The 19,890-nt window shown below is 40.8% G+C and overlaps 1 protein-coding gene across 6 annotated transcripts in view; it reads right to left on the reverse strand.

The window, feature by feature from the left end:
- LOC145357096 (homeodomain-interacting protein kinase 1-like) overlaps positions 1-19,890 on the reverse strand; it is a 119,947-nt gene that overhangs the window by 51,638 nt on the left and 48,419 nt on the right. For all 6 annotated transcript variants that reach the window (XM_080210209.1, XM_080210210.1, XM_080210207.1 and 3 more), the window contains one exon: positions 9,072-9,195. In XM_080210209.1, coding sequence (XP_080066335.1) covers positions 9,072-9,195 — 124 coding nt within the window. The remainder of the gene's footprint in view (positions 1-9,071; positions 9,196-19,890) is intronic.

The raw sequence follows: 19,890 nt of genomic DNA on the forward strand, positions 1-19,890 counted from the left end.
CAGATTTTGGGAGAGCAAGATTCTTACTCATTTCAACCTTGCAAGTATTTATTTTAAGTAAAGCTAAATGACTATTGTTTACTTAAGTTCCCCAAGATTTCTGATTATAGTGATTGACAGGGTCACATGATGAGGTGGCTAATGTACAGAGCTAGGTCTGTAGCAGAGAAAAGAAGTTTTTCTTGCAGAAAGCAGTCAGTTGCAGCTGAAGCCTTGTTGAAGTTAGAAGGATTTTGCAGGCTTCTGGGCCTCTATCACTCTCTGAAATCAAGTATGCCTGGGTTTGCTAGCTGTATTTATTTAAAAGTGATTTGACTAATGCATGAGTGGGGCTTATTTGAAACTGGAGCAGTCATATGCTGGAAAATAACGTTGCTTCATTTCATTTTTAATTATTGTTCAACTGTCAATGGTTAAGCAGCTTCATTTGCTAGAGTTTTATTTAAACTGCGTTATTAAATAGTTTGCTTCACTATAAATGATCCCTACTTTGTCAGGCATTATTCCTGGAAACAAATATCCTATCCTCACATTTATGCCAAAATAGAAATATTGTTGGGGTATGGTCTCGCTTCACAATATACCTTGCAGTTTTGGTCCAGGACCTTAACAGAGGAAAGTTAAGTAATGAAATATGGTTGAAAATATTGTCTCATTTAACTGGACAGCATTTACAACAGCAGATTATATGGAAACATTTACTATCGACATTAACTGCAGAACATTACAGAAGGCTGCTAGTTATCAGCTTTTTAGCAGATAGGCTGATGCCAATAATAGCAGTCAATTGTTGCTTTATGAACACACCAGTTTTCTGTTAATCAATTGAGACAAAAACAAGTCTGTTGCAATAGCCACACCCACTTAGTGAGGCCTAACTTCCCAGAACCAAAAGTACTAAATACAATAAAGGTCCTTTATCTCATTTTTAGCCACTGTTTCTATGCAATTCATTTCACAAACACAGGAATTTAATGGAAATTAAACTTCATCCATTTCATGCTATAATTTTTAATTGATAAAACCTACTTTGGGTCAGAATATGCAAGTAATGAACTCAATCAGCCGACAGGAACAGCACTACATCATTAATCTTTATGAGACACCTTTTAAGCATTATGGATTGAAGCTACTGAAAAACTGTTATCAACTCAAAAACAAAACTTTAACCACTACATGCAAGGCAAATCCACTTAAAGGGTAGGTTCCAAGAGGTTTTTAAAAATTCATTCATGGGATCTGGATTTCAGCGGCTTCACAGTAAAAAGTCTGACAACACCAGGTTTTAGTCCAACCGATTTATTTGATCGTAAACTCACTAGCTTTCGAGGTTTCCCTCTTCTTCAGGTGAATGGAGAGTTCTGGCCTCAGACAGAGCATATAAAGCACAGACAGTTTACAGATTACTGATTAGAATTCAAATCTTTACACCTAACCTGCCGTTCTCCTGAAGTGGCCGACAATGTGAGTGGAAGGAGCACTGATCACAGGTTAAAGAGATGTGTATTGCCTCCAGACAGTACAGTAAGTGAGGTTTTGCAAACCCAGGCAAGTCACGGGGGTTTTGGCCAGCATTCATCGCCCATCCCTAATTGCCCTCGAGAAGGTAAGGTGAGCTGTCTTCTTGAACTGCTGCAGTCCATGTGGCATAGGCATACCACAGTGCGGGTAGAGGGGGAATTCCAGCATTTTGACCCAGTAAAGGAATGGTAATATATTTTCAAGTCAAGATGGCGAGTGACTTGAAGGAAAGCTTGAGTTGGTGACATTTCCATGTGTCTGCTGCCTCTGGTCTTCTAGATAGTAGTGGTTATGTGCTTGGAAGGTGCAATCCAAGAAGTCTTAGTGAGTTCCTGCAGTGCAACTTATAGGTGGTACACACTGCTACCATATGCATCAGTGGTGGTGGGGACAGTGAATGTCTGTGGATGGGGTGCTAAACAAGCAAGCGGCTTTGTCCTGAATAGTGTCAAGGTTCTTGAATGAACCTGGAATTGCACTCATCCAGGCAAGTGGAGAGTATTCCATCACACTCCTGACTCGTGCCTTGTAGATTGTGGCCAGGCTTGGGAAATCAGGAGCAAGTTACTCACTGCAGGATTCCTAGCTTCTGATCTGCTCTGGGAGTCACAGTATTTATAAGACTACTACTTTTGGTCAATAGTACCTCCCAGGAAGGTGACAGTGAGGGATTCAGTAATGGTAACGCCATTGAATGTCTTGGGGCGATGGTTAGATTCTCTCTTGTTGGATATAGTCATTGCCTGGCGCTTGTGTAGCACAAATGGTACTTGTCACCCCAAGTTTGAACATTGTCCAGATCTTGCTTCATTGAGACATGGACTGCTTCAGTATCTGAGTCGTCCTTAATGGTGATGAACATCAGTGAATCATCAGCAATTTTTGACCTTTTGATGGAAGCACAGTCATTGATGAAACAGCTGAAGATAGTTAGGCCTACGAACTAACCTGAGGAATTCCTGCAGTGATGCCCTGGAACTGAGATGATTGACCTCCAACAACCACAACCATCTTCCTTTGTGCCAGGTATTACTCTAACCAACAGGGTTTCTCCCATTCCCAACAACCCCAGTTTTGCAGGAGCTCCATAATGCCACACTTGGTCAAATGCAGACTTGATGTCAAGGGCAGTTACTCTCATCCCACCTCCTGAGTTCAAACATTTGGCAATGACTGAATGAAGGCCATGATGAAGTCAGAAGCTGAGCAGCCCTGGTAGAATTCAAACTGCGCAAAGAGCAGGTTATTGCTGAATAAGTGCTACTTTTTAGCAGTGTTAATGACCTGTTCCATCACTTTACTGATGATCAAGGGTAGAATGATGGGACAATAATTACCAAGGTTGGATTTGTCCTGCTTTTCGTGAGCAGAAGTGATTTGAGCACATTGCTAGTAGATGCCAGTGCTGTAGCTACTGGAACAGCTTGACTATGTATGTTCTGGAGCACAAGTCTTCATGAGTATTAGCAGAATATTGTCAGGTCCATTAGCCTTTGTGGTATCCTGTACCTTCAGCTGTTCTTTAATACCACATGAATAAGTTGATTGAAAACTGACACCTGTGATACTGGGGACCTCTGAAGGAAGCAGAGATGGATCATCCATTCCGCACTTCTAGCTGAAGATTATTGCAAATGCTTCAGTCTCAGCTTTTGCACTGATGTGCTGAGCAGTCCCATCATTGAGTGGGAATACTTGTGGAGCCTCCTCTTCTAGTGAGTTGTTGACTGTCCACCACCATTCGTGGCTGGATGTGACAGGACAGCAGAGCTTATGTAATTGCATTGAATATCCACAATCTAACTCATCGTTTGGCATGCAAGCAGTCCTGTATTGTAACTTCATCAAGTTGACAACTGATTTTTATGTATACTTGGTGTTGCTCCTGGCATCCCCTCCTGAACTCTTCATTGAGCCAGGACTGATATTCTGGCTCGATGCTAATTGTAGTGTGGGGGATATGCCAGGCCATAACGTTGTAGATGTCAAGTATAATTCTACTGCCACTAATAGTACATAGTGACTCATGGTTGCCCAGTCTTGCTAGATCTGTTTGAAATTTATTCCATTTAGCATGGTTGTAGTGCCATAACACGATGGGGTGTGAAGGTCAAGTCCCCATCATCTCAGATGACCATAGGCTGCTCTCCCCTTTGAGGGGAAGAGCTGGCTGGCTGGTGATTTAACTGGAGGATCACCGCACCTCAGGTGAGGGGCATGGTTGAGAAGGCAGGGCCTTCGCTCATGTTGGCTTCCTTATCAGCTGGTCTAGCAAATACATCCTTTAGGATTTGACCAGCTCAATTAGGTATTAATTAACTATTAAGCCAGTCTTGATGATGGACATTGAAGTCACCCAGCTAGAATCCATTCTATACCCTTGCCACCCTCAGTGCTTCATAAAATAAAGATTCATCAGCTGGGGGAGCAGCACGCGGTAATCAGCAAGAGGCTTCCTTTCCCATGTTTGGCCAGATGCCGTGAGATGTCATGGGATTCAGAGTCACTGTTGATGACTGCCAGAGCAACTCAAAGAACAAAGAACAACACAGCACGGGAAACAAGCCCTTCGGCCCAACGAGCCCACACCACCATTTTAACATTATGAGTGTTCTCCTCTACCTATGACCTTTGTCTACGCCTATTGAGGAAGACTGAGGGAAGACTAATTTAGGGACAATTTGTTACACCAATCAGTCTAAGAGCACGTTTTTGGGGTGTGGGAGGAAACCAGAGCATCCGGAGAAAACCCACGCAATCACGGAGAGAATGTGCAAACTCCTGCAGACACTGGCCCAAATCCATGTGTCTGCACAGCTAACAGTGATAGTCACTGAGCTGTCGTGTTGCCCGTCAGATGGTCCAGTTTAAGCGTACACTAACGACGTGAAGCACTACGCAACTCTCGAAGCGACGTCCAAGAGCAGCTCTCGCACGACCCACCGTGTGTATGCCCCTTGTTGGGCAACAAGGCGACTCATTCCCACTCTAATTTTTTTAAGTTATGATTCTGTGAGGATGACTATGTCAAGGTGTTGCTTGACTAGTCTGCGGAACAGCCTTCTCAATTTTGGCACTCACCCCCTGATGTTAGGAAGGAGGGCTTTGCAGGTTTGACAGGGTTGAACTTGTTGTCATTTCCAGTGCCTAGATCAATGCTGGATGGTTCATCCAGTTTCCTTTCTTTTAGACTTTTCAACAGTTCAATACAATTGAGGCTGTTTCAGAGAGCTTTTATGAGTCAACCACATTACTGTAGGTTCTGGAGTCAGACGTAGGCCAGACCCAAGGACAGCAGATTTCTTTCCCTGAAGGAAGGGTTTTTATGACAACAGTTTCATGTCATCATTAAACTTTTAAATTGAAATGTTTTTATTGAATGCAAATTCCATCACCTGCCACGGTGGGAATTGAATCTGGGACGCCAAAGCTTTACTCTTGGTCTCAGGATTAATAGTCCTGAGACAAAACCACTATACCACCACCTCCCAATAGTTCAGTTTTCTTATTTTTGACACAATGATGCTTACTAAGTATTAATATTGCAGCAAGAATATTATTTAATTCTATTGAACAAAGGAGCAACTATAAAGCAATGTAATTTAGCTTTTTATTTGACAACTGATAATGATCAAATTATACTAACTAAAAGGTCCCATTTTCAAACAGTCAGCAGATTTCAGCTGGGGTAGAAGAGGTGATATTACAAATAACCCAAAGATCTTTATGCAAACGAGAGGAAAACTTAACCTTTACTACTTCCTGCTTTTTATTTATGGAGGCAAAATCCCCAAGAGAAGAAAATGGGCAGGTTGTCTTATGAGGCAAGGTTAAACAGGATAACATTTGTATCCATTCAAGTTTGGAAGAGTAAGAGGTGACTTGATTGAAACACATACATCCTGAGAGGGTCTTGACAGAGTGGGTGTGGAGAGGACGTTCCTACTTGCAGAAGAATCTGGAACTAGGGGACACTGTTTAAAAATAAGGGGTCATCCATCTAAGACAGATGAGGAGAATTTTTTCCCTTCGAGGGTCTTGAGTCTTTGGAATTCTTTTCCTCAAAGGGCAGTTGTAGAACAGCTTTAAATATTTTTAAGGCAGAAATAGATGAGGTTCTTGAGAAACCGAAGGGGCGGGGGAGAGGGAAGGGCAGCAGAGGTTAAAGTTATCAGGGTAGTCAGGGATATGGGGTTGAAGTTACAAACAGATCAACCGAAGAGGAGGCTTGAGAGGCTGAGTAGCCTCCTCCTGCTCCTAATTCCTAGTCTGTATGTAGAAAAATTGGCTTGATATCTGAGCAAACCAGTTAGCCAACTAAATGACTAGATTTCAAAATGTGACCAAAACCTGAAGAAGATCTTCAACTTAAAAATGAATTACTGACTCAGATGAGTAAACTTGTATATGATATCTAAAGCATCCACCCATCTCAAATCTCCATATCCACCGTCATGAAATACACTGATATTTAAACAAGTTTAAGGATGCAGAACATTTACTAGCACAACTGTAGAGGTAGATGATCAGCCTTGATCTAATTAAATGGTGGAGCAGGCTTAAAAATGATCAACTCCTTAATCTTCTGATAACAAGCTTAGGTAGGGGAGTCACTCATGCAGTTCTAAGTAGAACAGGAGAATGTAAGGATATAGAAAATCATTCTGATGCACAGGTTCACATTTACAGTCTCATTCAGTGCTCATCTGAATGCATGTACCACTCTGCCAAATTCTTTGTTCAGAAACTTATGCATTTAACTGCACAACATATATGATGAAGCTGTTTTGCTGGCAACATCAAAGCAGCCTACATCATTGTTCTTCTTAGCAATCTCCAGTGCAGACACATGTTCTCAACCACAAACTTGTAAACCAATGGTACATTGTCATGGCTGAATAACTATGCTCTTTTGCTGAAACAGTCACTACAGCAGCAGCAATATGATGGATGGAGTACACCATCATGAGCACTTAAAATAGACAAACAAGTGGTTGACACGAAATAAGTATTAACAAAATAAAATAGGAAACAGCAGCTCCTATAGTTAAGTAGCCTACTCTTACCAGCTAACAGAAACAGCTTCAAAACTTGCCTCTGCTATGCATGAATACAAATATGCTGGGAGATATACAAATGGGCATATATCCAACACATTCACATGAAAAATACAGAAGCAAGTGTTAGATGTCAAAACTGGTTAAAGATGTACTTTATTCTTCCACAGAAACACAGCAAAGATGACCACATGTTCAGTAATCTCAAAATGTGCTTTGTTAATTTGCAGGCTTTTCAACATGAAGTTAATGCTGAGGGAACACCGACTGAACAATTTATAAAAAAGTCTAATTTAAATAGTTTATACAGATATTAATAAAGCACCACATATTCAGCGTGCAATACATGACACAGTTAAGTGACAGCAACTAAAAGAAAAATTAGTTACCAATTTTTGGAACCATTGAAAGGAAAGGGAAACAAAAAGTCAAAGATGCTTCTGAAACAGGACATCTTAAAAATTCTACAAAATACTAGACTTTTGAAAGAGAAAACAAACAAGAACTAAAAGACAACACGCTGTAGATGTTGAAAATGTAAAATAAAAACAGAATGCTGGAAATATTCAGCAGGTCTGACAGCATCTGTAGAGAGAGAAGCAGAGTTTGGTGTTTTAACGACACAGCTGAGTATTTGCAGCATTCTGCTTTTAAGAACTAAAAGCCACCAACAATCAAACACAGCCTACAGAAACACTCTCCTAAATAAGAAACAGGACAGGTTTGTCATCAAAAAACATTAAGCTGCAAATTACTGCAATCGTTTAAAAGATTGCAGAATTCCCCAACACATGATTAAGATGCAGAAAAAATTTTCCAACCACAAAAAGGTGAACTCAAGAAGCCGAAACCAGGCAATGAACCAAATGATTTCCATCCTATCCCCATGCAAAAACTCAACACTACCCCTCTCCCCAAAAGTTCTCTACAATACAACTCTGTTTCACCACACCACCTCCCCAACTCCCACATGTCTCATGTAGCGAAAACAAAAATAACACCAAAACTACCTCTCCAAATGAATAAGTCACACCATGACAACTCTTATCCACCTCACCTGGAAGCAAAATTAGTAGAATGTAACTCTCATCTCCTTTCTGAGGCAAAGTCAATCTTGTTATTTCCTTCGCCTTCCTTCTCCAACTGACCCGATCCACAAAAAAAAAATCCCTCATTTATTCCCCACCTCTGCCTACCCCCACTGCTACTCTCCAGAATCCCAGTCCTCAACCTTCCTTCTCCCCTCTCCTCTTCCATCCACTTCGTGTTCACACATCCTCAGATGAAAGGGAAGGGACAAAGCCACTGAGGTTTGTAAATAATAAGTAATATTTTCCAACAATAAATAATATTTTTAAAAACCAAAGTGCTTGTGGATCGGAAGTTAATGTAGGTCAATGAGCACAGGAGCAATAGGTGAATGATGCAAGTTAGAAGACACAGTTTTAGATGAGTTTGAACCGATGAATGTGAAGGTCAGCCAGGAGAACATCAAAATAGTCAAGGCTGAAGGCATCAAAAATACGGAGGAGTTTTGGCAACACAAACTGAGACAACAGTGTAGAGACAGTAAAGCTATGCAAATGAAAGCTATGTAATGGAGAAAATATGAAATCAGAAGTTCAACCTCAAACCAAAATGGAGGTTGCACATAGCCAAACAGAGCCAGATGCAGTGGCTGGAGGGGGTTTGTGGGACTGATGGCAAGTGAACAGTTTGCGGCAGAGGCTGAGAATTTTAATCTTCTCGTGTGGGGATAGCATGGTAGCACAGTGATTAGCACTGCTGCTTCACAACGCCAGGGGCCTGGGTTTGGGTCACTGGCTGTGTGGAGTTTGCACATTCTCCCAATGTCTGTTTCCTCCAGGTGCTCTGGTTTCCTCCCACATTCTGCTGATTAGGTGCATTAACCCGAACAGGCCAGACTGTGGTGACTAGGTAAATTTCACAGCCAACTTCATTGCAGTGTTAATGTATGCCTTACTGTGACTGATAAATAAACTTTGACCTTTTTAATTATCTTGGCACCAAACTGCAGAATAAATTCAGCTTTCCTGCAAAAGCACTATGTGGCGATTTTGGAAAAATGGTTCCATAACAACTACTTTCTGTTTTTCTACTTTGTGCAGAGCAAATGCAGAGCCAGTTAAGTCTGGCAACCATTCGTAAAATTCAAGTACAGTGTCCACCAGAACAGGAAAATAGGATTTAAAAAATTTTATCTTTATCTTCAAAATGTAAAAATTGAATATCAATTCCATTTTTTACCATTACACACACAGATAGGTAGACACACACAAGCAGGCAGACAGAACCAACATGCGTGTTCTAAACCAGACCAGTTATAATTAATATCTTAGTAGAATTAAATGTACAATAACAAGTCATTACGTAAATGAAGCAACTTTCTTCACCAATGTAAGCAGTAGTAACGTACACAAATATTCAAAATTATATATTTTACAGATATTTTTCCAACAAAAAGTTGCTTACCTGATCATACTCTGATGCGCCTGGATACAATGGCCATCCCAGAAACATCTCTGCAATTACACAGCCTAATGACCACATGTCAATAGCCTCACAGAATCGAAGCCCAAGAATGATTTCAGGAGCTCTGCAAAGAGGGAAGGAAGATTGATATGCATTACCATCAGTAAAAGAAACATTCCAAACTTAAAGCATTTGTTAAGAAGCACGCCATTAAACATTTCAAGCCATCCACTGTAATTTCTATTGCCATTACAAAAGCACAGATATACAGTGGCAGATTCCAACTTTAAAATGGAACATCCTTAAATAGTTTGAAAAGAATTCAAAGTGAAGCCAAGAATTCAAAGTGAAAATTGTCAACTATTCCAGTGACCACCCCCCGCCCCCATCCCACCGCCACACTGTCAGCAGTTTTCACTGCTTCCCTCCCTCAGTCTCTGCACCAAGCCGCTTTTTATCTTGGGTGATTTTAATGTCCATCTTAATTTTATGTTTCTCTCTGTTAAAAACTGTCAACTATTCCAGGATCATCCTGAAATGCAGAACCCTTGGCTTTTTTCCTCTAATGCAAGCAGTCTTCATAAACACCTCTCTTCCTTGCCTTCTCTACCGTTACTTGCAGATATACAGTGGCAGATTCCAACTTTAAAATGGAACATCCTTAAATAGTTGAGCAAAGGACTCATGGATTTTTTTTTGTCACCAATTGGGACCATTTGATCAGCTGCCTCTGTCATTTTTCTCTCTTCCCACTGGCCAAAGTCTCCTCTGGGCCTAGCCCTGAACTCATTTCCTCATCTTGTTTCTCTCCCATATCTCCTCATGCTCTCTCCAAGCACATCTTGTCTGTGAGACCCACTTCCAGCTCTCTTAACCTTATCTGCACTAAACTAACCACCGAATTTCCTGCCCATTCTGGCTCCCCAACTAAATTGACATTGTTCAAAGTACTCTCTCTTCAGCTTCTTCCTTGTTCTCCTCTGAATCTGTTATTACCCTTCACATTTAAAAAAACAACCTTTGATCCCCCATCCCCAAGTCCTTGAAAATGTAGGCATCTCCTAAATTTATGTCAATTTTCAACAGTGACCCATGTTTGAATCCCTCCAATCAGACTTCCATCCCTGCAGCAATACCAAACAGTTCACAAAGTCACAATTTACACCCTGTGTCAGTATCCTTCTTGATCCAGCATAGCTGGTCACACTATCCTTTGCTGAACCCTATCCATTATCATTGAGCTGGACTCACCTGGATCCATTCCTGTCTAATTATAACCTTGTAGCCAGACAATCAATGGCTTCTCTTGCCTTTCCAACACAGCTGCCTCTGGTGCTTCCAAAGGTCTATCCTCAGACACCTCCTATTTCTTATTTACATGCTGTCCCCCCCCCCCCAGGGACATTATCCAAAAATGCAACATCAGTTTCCATATGTACAGTAAAGACACAGAACTCCATCTTCACCACAATCTCCTTTGTTCCCATCCACTAGCTCAAAATCGTAAAACTGCTTCTCCAACATCCAATTAAATACTGAAAAGGCTGAAACCATTGGCTTCAGTGCCCACCACAAACTCTATTCTCTCGCCACTGACTCTATTCCTCTCCCTAGCAACTGTTTGAGGCTGAACCTGACCATTTGCAACTTTAGTGTCATCTTTAACCCAGCGATGAGTTGGGTTACATACAAACGCCATCAATAAGATCGGTGATGAGTCAGACTGTTGCTCTTTCAGGGAATGAAGAGATACGGCAGTGTGAAGGAGAGCTGAAGCCCAAGATGAGCCATGCTAAAACTGAGTAGCTGAGCAGGCTCAACTAATGAAATGGCCTACAGCTGCTCACATTTCTTGTATTCTCACTTCAATTTCTGTCACATCGCTAGAAATCAAGTGTAATATCGACATGCTGTGTTTGGTTGAAGTCATTAGGTTACATTTTACCTTCACTTGAAGCAATTTTTAAAGGCGGCATCTTGGCCCTTTGGCTAAGATGCAAATGAGATCAAACCTTGGAGGAGGAGCTTTGCCTATTCCAAAAAGCTTGGATCATGTAGATCAAGCCCAAGACAGGAGGTGAGAGCCCTGTCTTGTCAGATTGGATCGGGAATGTCTCAATTTGTTGAGACTCTGAATTGGACTCTATTTGATTGTATTGGAATAAAAAAAACAAAAAAAAATACACTCCTGGCCACTCTCCTACAATCTACCTTTTATAAAATTGTGGTCATCCAAAACTCTGCCACCAATGATCTAACCGGGTGCTATTCACCTATCTGTCCAGTGCTCACTGATCTACAATGGCTCCCAATTAAATAACATCTCATTTAAAAATGTCCATGCTCATTTTCAAATCCCTGGCTCTTCCCCATTTTTGTAATTTCATCCAACTCTCGACTCCTTCAAAATATATTCATTCCTCCAATTCTAGCCACAGGCACCCCAAATTCTAAATGTTCCACTATTGGTGGCCATGCCTTTAGCTCTCAAAGCCCAAAACTCTCTGCATCATTTTTCTCCATTAAGTTCATCCTTAAAACCTACCTCTTTGATCAAGCTTTCAGTCAAGTTAGGTGTCATATTTTGTTTTACTACATTAAAAGTGCTTAAAAAATGCATTGCTATTGTTGATGGGCTTTTGTTTCAGATTCTGAAACAAATACCACAGATGTCAGCATACAAGTGCTTCTTTGAAACCTTAAGAGTCTACCCCGGTTTTTAGAAGTTTATGTGCAGATAATAAAAGTGAAACCCTGGTGATGTTATGGATGGTCGCCATTTTGAAATGCCATTAGCATCTGCCACCAAGAGTGGCTACGTCTTAAACTCGCAGGCATCTTTGCAACATAGCCTGCTTGATCGTTGTTGCCCTTACACTTAGGGGGTGAAAAACTGAGGCTGACTACTCAACCAAGTGTTGTATGCCATGACTAGGACAAGTAACCTGGGGGGGGCGTTGAAAAGAGGAGAAATTATACACCAAGTACATGCAAATCATCAATTGGCTGCAGACTCTTCAATAAAAACAATGGCTCTTTAGGGCAGGACAACTTGATATGTGTGAGCCATTTCTTCAAATAAGGGAACATATTTGTTGACAAAGCAGAAAAATAAAAGACAAAGTATTGTCTAAATACATTTGGGTTGTCCGAATGCCATTTTTTTAAGCTCAAGTCACTTAAGTATCAGCATTTTTGAACCATAGCATTTATACCCCGGGCACACTATTTCAGTATAATTCAGAGACTGAACCTACGCCAGCAGTAATATCAAGTATTCAGGACAAAGAACTAAGAAAGCGATAAAGAAAGGTAGAGTACGAAGCTAAACTAGCTCTAAATATAATAAATGATAGTAAAAGTTTTTACAAATATATAAAAGAGGAGGAGACTGGCTAGAGTGAATGTTGGACCCTTGCAGGACGAGGGGGAGGAATTAGCGGTGGGTAACGAGGAAATGGCTGAGGCTTTAAATAAGTTTGTGTCGGTCTTCACGGAGTGGGACACAAATAGCTTGCCAAATATTAAAGATAGAAGGATGGTAGGAGATGAGGTCCTTAATGCCGTTACTGTCACTAGAGAGGCAGTGCTTCATAGATTAACAGGACTGAAGGTAGACAAGTTCCTGGGACCGGATGGAATGCATCCCAGGGTTCTGAAAGAAATGGCAGAGGTGATAGCAGACGCCTTAGTAATTATTTATCAAAAATCGCCAGACTCTGGGTAAGTGCCAGAAGATTGGGAAACAGCTAATGTTACACCGCTGTTTAAAAAAGGTAGCAGACAAAAGGCAGGGAATTATAGGCCGGTTAGCTTAACGCCCGTAGTTGGAAAAATGCTAGAATCCATCATCAAAGAAGAAATAGCAAGACACCTAGAAAAGAACGGTTTGATCAAGCAGACGCAGCACGGATTCGTGAAGGGGAAGTCGTGTTTAACGAGTTTATTGGATTTCTATGAGGATGTGACTAGTGCGATGTTCAGAAGGGAAATCAGTGGATATGGTGTTTTTAGATTTCCAGAAGGCATTTGATAAGGTGCCTCACAAAAGGTTGCTGCAAAAGGTTAGGGTGCACTGAGTTGGGGGTAAGGCGTTAGCGTGGTTTGAGGATTGGTTGCTAACAGGAAGCAAAGAGTTGGAATCAATGGGTGTTTTTCTGGTTGGCAGTTGGTGACTAGTGGAGTGCCGCAGGGATCTGTCTGGGGCCTCAACTGTTTACGATTTACATAGACGATCTGGAGGAGGGGGTTGAGTGTAGGGTAACAAAATTTGCTGATGACACGAAGATGAGTGGAAAAGCAAATTGCGTGCAAGGCGCGGAAAGTCTGTAGAGAGATCTGGATAGGCTGAGTGAGTGGGCAAGGGCCTGCAGATGCAGTATAACGTTAGCAAATGTCAGGTTATCCACTTTGGTAGAAATAATAGTAGGAGGGATTATTATTTAAAGGGTGAAAAGCTGCAGCATGCTACAGTGCAGAGGGATCTGGGGGTCCTTGTGCACGAATCGCAAAAACCCAGTCTGCAGGTGCAGCAGGTGATCAAGAAGGCAAATGAAATGTTGGCCTTTATAGCGAGGGGGATAGAATATAAAAGCAGGGAGGTCTTGCTACAACTGTACAGAGTACTGGTGAGGCCGCAACTGGAGTACTGTGTGCAGTTTTGGTCCCCACATTTGCGAAAGGATATATTGGCCTTGGAGGGAGTACAGAGAAGGTCCACCAGGCTGATACCAGAGATGAGGGGGTTAGCTTATGAAGAGAGATTGAATAGACTGGGTCTGTACTCGTTAAGAGTTTAGAAGGCTGAGGGGGGAATCTTATAGAGAGTTACAAGATAATGAAGGGGCTAGATAGAGCAGAGGTAGAGAGATTCTTCCCGCTTAAAAAGGATAGCAGAACTAGAGGGCACAGCCTCAAAATAAGTGGGGGGGGGGGGGGGTGCACAGTTTAGATCGGAGTTGAGGAGGAACTTCTTCACTCAAAGAGTGATGAATCTCTGGAATTCTCTGCCCATTGAAGTGGTGGAGGCTACTTCACTGAATATACTTAAGTCACGGGTAGATAAGATTTCTGATAGACAAGGGAATTAAGGGTTATGGGGAGAAAGTGGGAGAGTGGAACTGATCCACTTCAGATCAGCCATAATCTTATTGAATGGCAGGGCAGGCTTGAAGGGCTAGATGGCCTACTCCTGTTCCTATTTCTTATGTTATGTTAACAGTAGATGCTCATCTAGTGTTCTCAAAATCCATTTCTGCAATCACACCAAACTTAAATCTTCCTTCTGATTGTCATCAGTTCTCATAATGCCATGGAATAGTTCCTAAACCAGTAAAAGGTGCAATGTGAATGGTTTTATATGTGCTTGTCTAATTCCCTGTAAGTCAAATTCCACCGCCCAGGGTTTTATCCTCACACCACTAAGTTTGGCTGCCATAGAAAACAAGGTCTCTGGCTGTGCTATTAGAATAAGTAAGTAGTCTCACAACACCAGATTAAAGTCCAACAGGTTTATTTGGTAGCAACCGCCACTAGCTTTTGGGGCTCTGCCCCTTCGTCAGGTGAGTGGGGAGTTCTGAACTTACTGAACTTATTCGTCAGGTGAGTGGGGAGTTCTGTTCTGAACTCCCCACTCACCTGACGAAGGGGCAGAGCCCTGAAAGCTAATGGCGTTTGCTACCAATTAAATCTGTTGGACTTTAATCTGGTGTTGTGAACCTTCTTAGTGTTTTTAACCAAGTCCAACGCCGGCATCTCCACATCATGACTGTTAGAATAAGGCAGATAGCAATATAAACACCTGAAGCCAGATCATGGATACTGCTCTCCCAGGATCTCAATGCCCTGGTAAAAGTTGATTTTGATATTAAATCCAGGCCAATGTACTCACCAAAGCTTCAGTACATTAAAGATTAGCGCCGAATGAGAACATGTTAATATCTGACTGGTTGGTAGCTGTAGTAAATTAAGAGGCTCAAATCATGACTCCCTCACCTCAATTACAGTGAATCAAACAGGGAGACATGGCAAATGGTCAGGTTTATTAAAAACAGCAGAAAGCCACTTGGTAACATTCAATCATTAAGATACTGCAAGGAATTTGTTTATACCAAAAAAAAAAGTGCTTCTGAGTACAAGATTTTCCATGACATGAAAATATACCAAATATGCCAAAAATAAGTCACCAAAGAAAACCTTGATACTAAGTGGTGAAAAATGTAGTGCAAAAGAACAGTTTAACGTTCCGCAATATATCCTGAATGCACCATTAGAGAACATAATCATTTACAGGCTGCCTGTCCCAAAAATAAATTTCCTTCACTCAGCTGTCACACTTCCAGGAGGGATAACTACAGAGAAGTGAATAAACACCTCTAGTTTTCTCACTACCTGACATCAGCTAAATCCACCTTATAGGCCACGGACTGAATTCAGATCGTTGTGGTTAGAACAGTTCAGTGCCACGTAAGGTCAAGCATTCATCAGTGTGGCACTAGAAATCCTTATACTATGACATCCTGTATATAATGTTTTGAGAAATAATTCATTTTATTTGCATTACTCTTAAATGGGTAAGTAAAAATTATTGACTTTTAGGGCAGTGAAGTGACATTTGTCATTTGTTTAATTCTGTAACTCTCGTTTCCCCCAATCTGAATCAGTAAATGCTATCAGAGATACGAAACTTCTAAAAAATATACATAAAATGGATGAATGGATGGAGCAATTAGATTATCAACCAGAAGGCTACCAAGACATCAGGAAAAATTAAGTTTCCTTGAGGAGCTAACTTAAATCAGTGTTTATTTAAACTTTTCTTTGTGAGGCCCCATTTCAATTTCAACACACTCTTGGAGAATTTTCTGTTCTGAAAGTGTCAGCCAAATTGTCATTTCAGAACATTATTTTCAAATTATGTAAGAGTTAAACTTAGTCAAGATGTCGGGACAGAAGTTTAACAACATTCAACATAATGGACTTATTACCAAATTGAACAACAGTGAAAACAAAATTGTCTTGGCAGACAGCAGAGAGGGGTGGAGAATTGTTGTTTTTCACACTGGAAAGAAGCATGTGAAGGTGTTTCCCAGGGGTCAGTCTTGGGCCATTACTCCTTTTAATCAAAACTTTGGTGACCCAGTGCAAACCATTAGAGTCACAATTTCAAATGATACAAACAAAACTTGCTAATGTAGTAAATAAACAGGATAGCAACTTATTCAGAAGAGATAGACAGACATACTACAGATGAAATTTAATGAGGGGAATGTGGAATGGTGCAATCTGAAAGAATAAGGAGCGCCAAAATAAACTAAAGAGACAGTCAAGGGACAGATGTTCAAAATTGTGAGGGATTTTTGAAGATGTGCTTGCAAGCAAGGATAGAAATTCAAGATAATCTGCAAAACAACCAAGGGGAAGATGTCGGAATTTTTCTTATGAAAATAAATTATGATCTGAAATGTAGTGTCTGAAAGAATGGTGGAAGTAAATTTCATAACTTTCAATTGGGAATTATTTAAATGCTACAAAATTTTTTAAAAAATACAGGCCTGTGGAGAAACAACAAGGGAGTGGGACTAAATGGATTGTTCCTTCAAAAAGCCAGCATATGAATAATGGGCTGAATGGCCTTCTTCTGTGCTGTAAATTTGTTTTTCTAAACAATGCTATTTTTCATGAACCATTAACTTTAAACGTGCTGACTTTACATTATCATTTCAAACATAACCACAGAAATCTTTAGAAAAGAGCAAGTGGTTTATATAGTATACAGAGAAACCAGAGCACTGTGCATCCTCATACTATATCCACACTCGTTTTACACTAATTCAAGCAGTATTTTAAAATAAAAATTCAAGACCATGCCTAGGTATACTTAATTCAGAGTATAGCATCATATTTTATAAATATAGAACTCATGGCAAGTGACTTGAGCTAAAATCTAAACATGTAGTTAATGCTTATCAGTCATTCCCAACCTACTTTTCCTAATATGCATTTTTACATAAAGAAAACACTGAAAATTCACTCAAAATTCCCAATAAAAAAGGTGCCTTTTCAGTGGATTGGATGGGTACAAACATATACGGTTTACAGGTCTTGACCGTTACTTACACTATATACACAGCTAACACTACTTGCCATCACAATAACATCTTATTAAGCAGTAAATTTACTGGAAGCCAGCTGGTTTCTAAAATGAGTGAGTTTTCAAATTTGTGAAGGTTCTGCGGAAGTGAAAATTTGAATCCAAGTTTCAGGTAGATGCAAATAAAGCATAGCAATCATTACCAATTATGACAGCAGCCCCACAAATAAACACAATCAAAAGTTTCAGGGTATGTTGTTCTGTGACAAACTCACTCTATTCAGAAAAAAAGGATGGGGTATCAATCATTCGCATGGTTGTGATAATAGAATGTTGCAGTTTGAGTTACAAACTGTAACACTGCTTATTTGGTGTTTTATCATTACTCATACATGCTACAGTCTGGCTATTTGCATTACATTGGGTATCAAATGCAGTTTCAACTTTTACAATTTACTACCCTCTTCCCTACAAAACAAATACCCAAGTAAAGTCTTTCAGTAAGCCAAAAGGAGCACACCACAAATACATTAAAACATGTTGGAAATACATATGGTTAACAAACACATGCATTCAAGGCAGTTTAGTTCCCAATGTACTAACCACAAAGGGTAGCTTAACATAAATTTATAAGGTGCCTGAAACAAATATTTTCCAATGGAACAGGAAACTAACTTTTATTAATTACCATTCTACTTGTGCACACTGGAGGTGGAAGAGGATTATCTTTAATCAAAATCAGACCATTCATGAATAACCACTTCCTAAGAGGGGCATGGCAATACACATCAACCAGTCAAATTCTAAAACTACTAAATGATACATTCACAAGTGCTGTGCTATCCCAGTTAGTAATAAACTTTGATTTTATACAAAAGGCAAAGTGGAGAAAGTAATGTCACCAACTGATATTGAGAATATGCAGCATATATTTCTCATCAATGAGCAATTTAGTAAAAGTCTAGACCACCTTTACTTCATGGTTTGAACAGAAAATATAAAAAAACCTCAGAACTTTAACTGTACATTTCATGTCTTTTCAAAGCCGACAATCTACATTATCTCAACGGGTAAACTTCCAGTCAGAGAGCAATAATCTAAATGCAAAACAGGCATTTCCTACCTACAAATGCAGCTAATTATATGGTGCCTTATTAACACAGCATCCTGACACATCATTCGACACTGATCACTAACATGACAACATGCCTTTTGCATTTGCGTCAGTCTTGACTCACTGGTAGCACTCTTCTCAATCAAAAGGTCATGGGTTTAAACTAAACTCTACAGGCTCAAGTACATAATCACAGCTCTCACCAGAGTAGCACAGTAAGTAGTCTCAAACACCGGGTTAAAGTCCAACACGTTTATTTGGTAGCACCAGCTTCCGGAGTGTTGCCCCTTCATCAGGTGAGTAAAGAGTTTGGTTCACAAACAGGGCATATATAGACACAAACTCAATTACAAGATAATGGTTGGAACGCAAGTCTTTACAGGTGCAGACAATGTGAGTGGAGAAAGGGATAAGCACAGGTTAAAGAGGTGTGAATTGTCTCTAGCCAGGACAGTTAATGAGATTTTGCAAGCCCAGTCAAGTCTTGAGGAGTTAAGTTAAAGTTTTTAGAAGTTTATTTGTCATAAGTAAGGCTTACATTAACACTGCAAGGAAGTTACTGTGAAATTCTTCTCATCTCCACAGTCCAGCACCTGTTCAGGTCAATGCACCTAACCAGCACATCTTTCAGATTGTGGGAGGAAACCAGACCACCCAGAGGAAACCCACGCAGACACAGGGAGAACGTGCAAATTCCACTCCGTGACACAAGTTGGAAATCAAACCCGGGTAGTGACGCTGTGAAGCAGCAGTGCTAACCATTGTGCCGCCCCAGATAGTGTGACATGGACCCCAGATCCCGGTTGAGGCCACTCTCATACGTATGGAGCGTGGCTATCAATTTCTGCTCGGCGATCCTGTGTTATCATGCGTTGTGACGGCTGCCTTAGAGAACCCTTACTCGAAGATCAGAGGCTGAATGCCCTTGACTGCTGAAATGTTCCCTGATATGGAGATGCCGGTGTTGGGCTGGGGTAAACACAAAAAGAAGTCTCACAACACCAGGTTAGAGTCCAAAGGTTTATTTGGTAGCACAAGCAGCTAGCTTTTGGAGCACTGCCCCTTCATCAGGTGAGTGGGAGTTGTGTTCACAAACAGGGCATATAAAGACACAAACTCAATTTACAAAATAATGGTTGGAATGCTAGTCTTTACGGGTAATCAATTCTTAATGTACACACAATGTGAGTGGAGAGAGCATTATGCACAGTTTAAAGAGATGTGTATTGCCTCCAGCCAGGACAGTTAGTGAGATTTGGCAAGCCCAGGCAAGGAGTGTGACATGAACCCAAGATCCCGGTTGAGGCCGTCTTCATGTGTGCAGAACTTGGCTATCGGTCTCTGCTCAGCGACTCTGCTCTGTCATGTGTTGTGAAGGCCACCTTGGAGAACAGTCACCCGAAGATCAAAGGCCGAATGCCCTGACCGCTGAAGTGTCCCCCGACAGGAAGAGAACACTCTTGCCTGGTGATTATTGAGTGGTGTTCATTCATCTGTTGTATTCATTCACTCGTACACTACGACAACGGATGAATAAACACCACTCGACAATTACCAGGCAAGAGTGCTCTCTTCCTGTTGGGGACACTTCAGCAGTCACAGACATTTGGCCT

Source organism: Carcharhinus amblyrhynchos, chromosome 22, assembly GCF_965287045.1.
Source record: "Carcharhinus amblyrhynchos chromosome 22, sCarAmb.v2.hapA, whole genome shotgun sequence".
In the NCBI taxonomy this organism is placed as follows: Eukaryota; Metazoa; Chordata; class Chondrichthyes; order Carcharhiniformes; family Carcharhinidae; genus Carcharhinus; species Carcharhinus amblyrhynchos.